We start from the raw sequence: 4,761 nt of genomic DNA, 5'->3' as shown, positions 1-4,761 counted from the left end.
AGGAATGTATTATCTAAGGTACTACGTCACCCTGGTGTTGTTGTGATATATTCACTTCCTCGGAGCGCCATTGGCTGTCTTGGTCACACGGCTAGTAAAACAACTCAACTTCATGCTTACTGCTTGTCATATATGTTAATGGTCACATTGCGTGAATAAAGAGAGAGTGAGAATGGATGGTATTCTATCGTGGTTGCTCATCCTAATGCCAATGGATGTTGCCGTTATTTTGGCTGCTAATCGAGAAAATATTAAAAAGACTAAAATCCTACTAATTATTGTGATGAATACGATATGAAAATAGACAGAAGTAAACCCCCCCCCTTTTTTTTTACTGAATATCCATGAAGGAGATGACCCGAGATGTGTATGCGAGCTGGTAGTAGTTTGTTGTGACCAATGCTATACATACACCTAGTTACCCTTTACAACTGTAAGGGCTCATGATGCAGTGAAGATATCCCAAAGTTCGAATTTTTCCTAAACGAAAATATTTTTTTGTAAAATAATGTCTTCAGTACATTGTGAATAGTGGGTCAGTGCAGACTTTAAACCTATGTTTCAGCCATATGACTGGGATGTCAAAGAACTGTTAGTTGTGAAAAAGAACATCCTTAGTCATGTACGTTACACTGGAGGATACTTTCCATCATTTCGTTTCTGTAAGAGTTTTTTATCAGGATATGAAATGAAGGTCTGCACTGACTGACGATCCTCTTTTGTAGGTCATTAACAAAAGGATTGATGAGAACGCGGTGACATCTAGACTCGTTTGAAAATCTACAACTACTGACGGAACAGACTGAGCTGAAAGTAAACAAAGTCTTATACCCAATCTTCAGTAGAGTAACTTCTAGGCGTGTTACGCAATAAATCTTGTGTCTGTGTATTTAGATAAACACACACAACCACACACACATATTATAAACACACACGTTATACACACACACATGCCGATTTCCTACCCACCTTCCAAGAGTAAACCTCTTATATTTTTATTACATAAAGAAATCTATATAGTACTCATGAACTAAAGGCGCCTAATCCTTTTTAGTAACACATTAGTCCTATAAATGTTAACCAGATAAATGTTTCTTTTGCTTTGGGTTGTTTTTACATGTTCCACGTTAAATAGGCATGAGGAAATGATGTGCTGATCCAAAAAAGAAGGTAACTGCAGTTCCCCAAACAAAATGTGGCAGTAAATACAGAATGGAAATGCAATTCAGATTTGTGACTACAATAGGAATATGGTATATTTTATCCTTACGGAATGAAGGAGTTATAGACAAAATATGAGATTGTTTGCCTTAGCCTAACTAATGAAGCATGAAGTTGCGTCAGTAAGTAGTCAATCATATTTTCAATCTGGAGGATAATGAGGCACATTTTCTCCTATGAAATTAAAGAATGCATGGTAAGAAATTTGAATAACAAAATTGAGTTGATTATTTGTATTAGTTTACCAAGAGTAAAGCAACAAAGTTGTTTTAATAGATAATCAATCTACGTTTTCCTGTGAAATCGGGAGGCTTAACTCATCAGCAGTGATGGCCTCGCTTTGTGACAAGAATGTTTTGGACGAAATGCCCGAAACAGACATGTCGTGAATAATAGATTACATTTTCTTGTTGAACGTTTTCGATGACAAAATGGCGATCTTAAATTTCACAAGCCCTGAGAGACCTTAGAGTTCAATACCTATTTTCATAAAAAAAATAATGACGAAAATGAGATTAAGATGCAAATAATTCAAAAGAACGCTAAAGGTTGGTTGTTAAAAAGCGTAATGCGATAAAGTAAAAATAATGTCATTCCTAAATTAGACTTTTTTATTTTCCCGTTATCAAAACTTTTCTTCCTTCCCGTACTCTTCCAAATGAATTGTGACTGGACCGGAACGTACAGTTCCATGAGTGTTACTGCCAGTCTGAATACTTCCATTAAAATATATGTAAGAGTATTTGACAGGAGCGTGACTGTCCCTATAACTTAAACAGGCCCTCATGCCAGTTTTATTCAACGTTCACTTCGTGAGCGCTAGAGGACTAGAGTCAATACGCCATCCCCAGTACCGGATTGGCTCTGCTCACAGTCTGCTGAAGATATCTTTCCATGACTGGAGCATGGCCGTCTCTTAGGCGACCCCCCTCCCCAAACACACACACACACACACACACAAAATCAACACGAGCCACAGAGATGGCACATCAGATTTTCCTTGGACCATAATAAAATGCGGTGATCATGTGAGAGCATTCGGGCGGTATACGTTATTCTTATAATCATATGTATTCTATTACTGCCGTATCTCTATACTTATTTTTACCGCATATATATATATATATATATATATATATATATATATATATAATTCATGATTATGTAGGTATATGCTAAGTAAATGACCTAATACCATTCAACAGATTAGTTTCCGAGACAAGTAGCTGATTTTCATTTTTTCTTTCCACAGCCGTTTGCATCAGAAATTGCGGCAGAGGTGGAAGATGTGTGAGGCCCAACTTGTGTATGTGCATCGGCGGTGCCATATCGCCCGTGTGTGGTATGAGAGGAAATGACTTCGGCGGTGGCAGTGTTCTTGGCGGAGGAGGTGCCACAGGTGGAGGTGGTATCCATGGCGGAGGAGGCACCACAGGAGGTGGAGGTGGTAATGGTATCATAGGCAGAGGAGGTAACGGAGGCGGTGGTGTCATCCATGGCGGGGGAAGCACCACAGGAGGAGGTGGCATTATTAACGGAGGAGGCACCACAGGAGGAGGTGGTTTTCCCGGCGGAGGCAGCACTGCAGGAGGAGGCAGAATTAATGGCGGAGGAAGCACCATCGGAGGAGGAGGCACTACAGGAGGAAGTAGCATCACAGGAGGTGGTGGTATCACAGGAGGCGGCAGCATCAATGGAGTCATCAATGGAGGTGGCATCACCGGCGGTGGCATCACCGGCGGTGGAGGAAGAGGTAAGATTCATCCTTATAATTATAGTTGCTCTTACAGTTCAGATAATAGGTAAGTCAACATGTCTAGTGGTGATAAAATCTTTTTCGTCGACACTGATGAGTTTGTGTTCGAATATGCGAGCCACTGATGAATCAGTTACCCGTACGTTATCAGTTTTCAGGAAGGAGCGTTTAGCTAACGAAGGTTCTTTTGTAATGATAATTAGGTATGCATCCTGTGTGTAAAAAGCAACCCTTGTGTCTCTGCGCGTGCGTAGAACATACCGACTGATGGGGAAATCCTAGTTAACGAGTATAATTTTAATTAATACTCCATATAGTAGAGGAAAAGTTAGTTTATATTATCAGAAAGAACATTCATTGTGTCATATATTACCTTATAAGTATGCGAATACAATATTAGTATGCCATAGTGATTCGTAAATGATGTATACAGCTCCAAGACTTCGCGAGTTGGATACACCGCCGTCGATTCTGTAGTCGGTTTAAACGTGTCATAGTATTACAATAACCTTCATCAGGGGAAGACCCTTTGGAATCTATAGTCTAGTTTTATTTTTGATATGACGATCAATTTACTACATGACCGGAAACAGAATGTCCCAAAAATATACTGCCCTTGAGATTTATTAATCCTCAATGCAGAAAATGGATTGAGCATTAAAACCGTTCCAGATGCAAACAACGTCGGGTATTAACAAATGTTTCCATTCTGACGCCTGAGGTTGATATTTGACAGATGGCCGGCAGGGACGTTCGCTGCGGGCGATGATCCCGAATTCGTTGTTAGTACATGTTGAATAAATAATTTTATGATATAGCGGAAAAGTTTACCTTACATTGGGAACATAAAGAATGACCTTTATTGTATTACATATTGCCTTTCAAAGTTTATTAATTCATGAATGTTTTGTAAACTCTAGGTAATGATTTGTCATTTTTAGCACAAAAGCGTACTTTTGCCATTGACAATTAGCAGCTTTAATATTCTACAAGTTTCTAGCTTTGTTACTGTGATGTAAATATCTGGAAATGAACGGGTCCAGAAAGATGTCTTTTGCGAATGAGGTGAAATCCCAATACAAATGATGATGGGAAGAACATTAGAAAATACGGATTAAAGTAATATTTTAAACAATACAAACAGATACAGTTAAAAAGAAGCAAGAAAAAAAAAACAATTTTAAGAATGAAGGATAGAGAAAGTTAATCATGGATCTTTAGACTTTAATCATAGGTGTCGCCGTGAAAAAAAGGAAATAATATCAAGTTTTTTGAGGTTGTAGAATAGGAGAACGATAAGAGGTACTTTTGGTAGCTAGCTTCAAGAGGCTGTGTATGAGCTTCTACTGGTAGGCTTCGTATGCCTGGCAGAGGGGTCAGTGAACTAACCTGAGGCGCATAGGTGTAGTCGACTTATTTTTATTTTTTGTTTATTTATTTATTATTTATTTTTTTATTGTGTGAATTATTAAATTGTGGCACAGGAAGTATAATACTAGTGCAAAAAATTATCAGATTTACTTTTTATATATATATTATATATTTACTTTATATATATATATATATATATATATATATATATATATATATATATATATATATATATATATATGAGCGTCATCCTTAGCATCCAAAATTCGGTTGAAGCATCTTTTTTTCTCAACACTAATGTGCTTCTGTTTGAAGGTACGTTTTGCTGGTATTCATCAAACAGTCATCAAGGAGTAAATATAAACATTCACGAAGAAAAATGAGAGAAACAAGGGTGTACATCCTAACCGTCC

At 37.7% G+C, this 4,761-nt stretch overlaps 1 protein-coding gene across 1 annotated transcript in view; it reads left to right on the top strand.

Annotated features, from left to right (window-relative positions):
- The first annotated feature begins 556 nt into the window (after positions 1-556).
- The window catches only part of LOC113829953 (fibrillin-2), a 138,095-nt gene continuing 133,890 nt past the window's right edge, over positions 557-4,761 (top strand). The window contains exons 1-3 of the mRNA XM_070121373.1: positions 557-622; positions 2,001-2,094; positions 2,474-2,974. Of these exons, the coding sequence (XP_069977474.1) occupies positions 557-622; positions 2,001-2,094; positions 2,474-2,974 (661 nt within the window). The remainder of the gene's footprint in view (positions 623-2,000; positions 2,095-2,473; positions 2,975-4,761) is intronic.

Source organism: Penaeus vannamei, chromosome 4, assembly GCF_042767895.1.
Source record: "Penaeus vannamei isolate JL-2024 chromosome 4, ASM4276789v1, whole genome shotgun sequence".
NCBI classification, from domain to species: Eukaryota; Metazoa; Arthropoda; class Malacostraca; order Decapoda; family Penaeidae; genus Penaeus; species Penaeus vannamei.
This window is presented reverse-complemented; position numbering and strand designations above follow the sequence as displayed.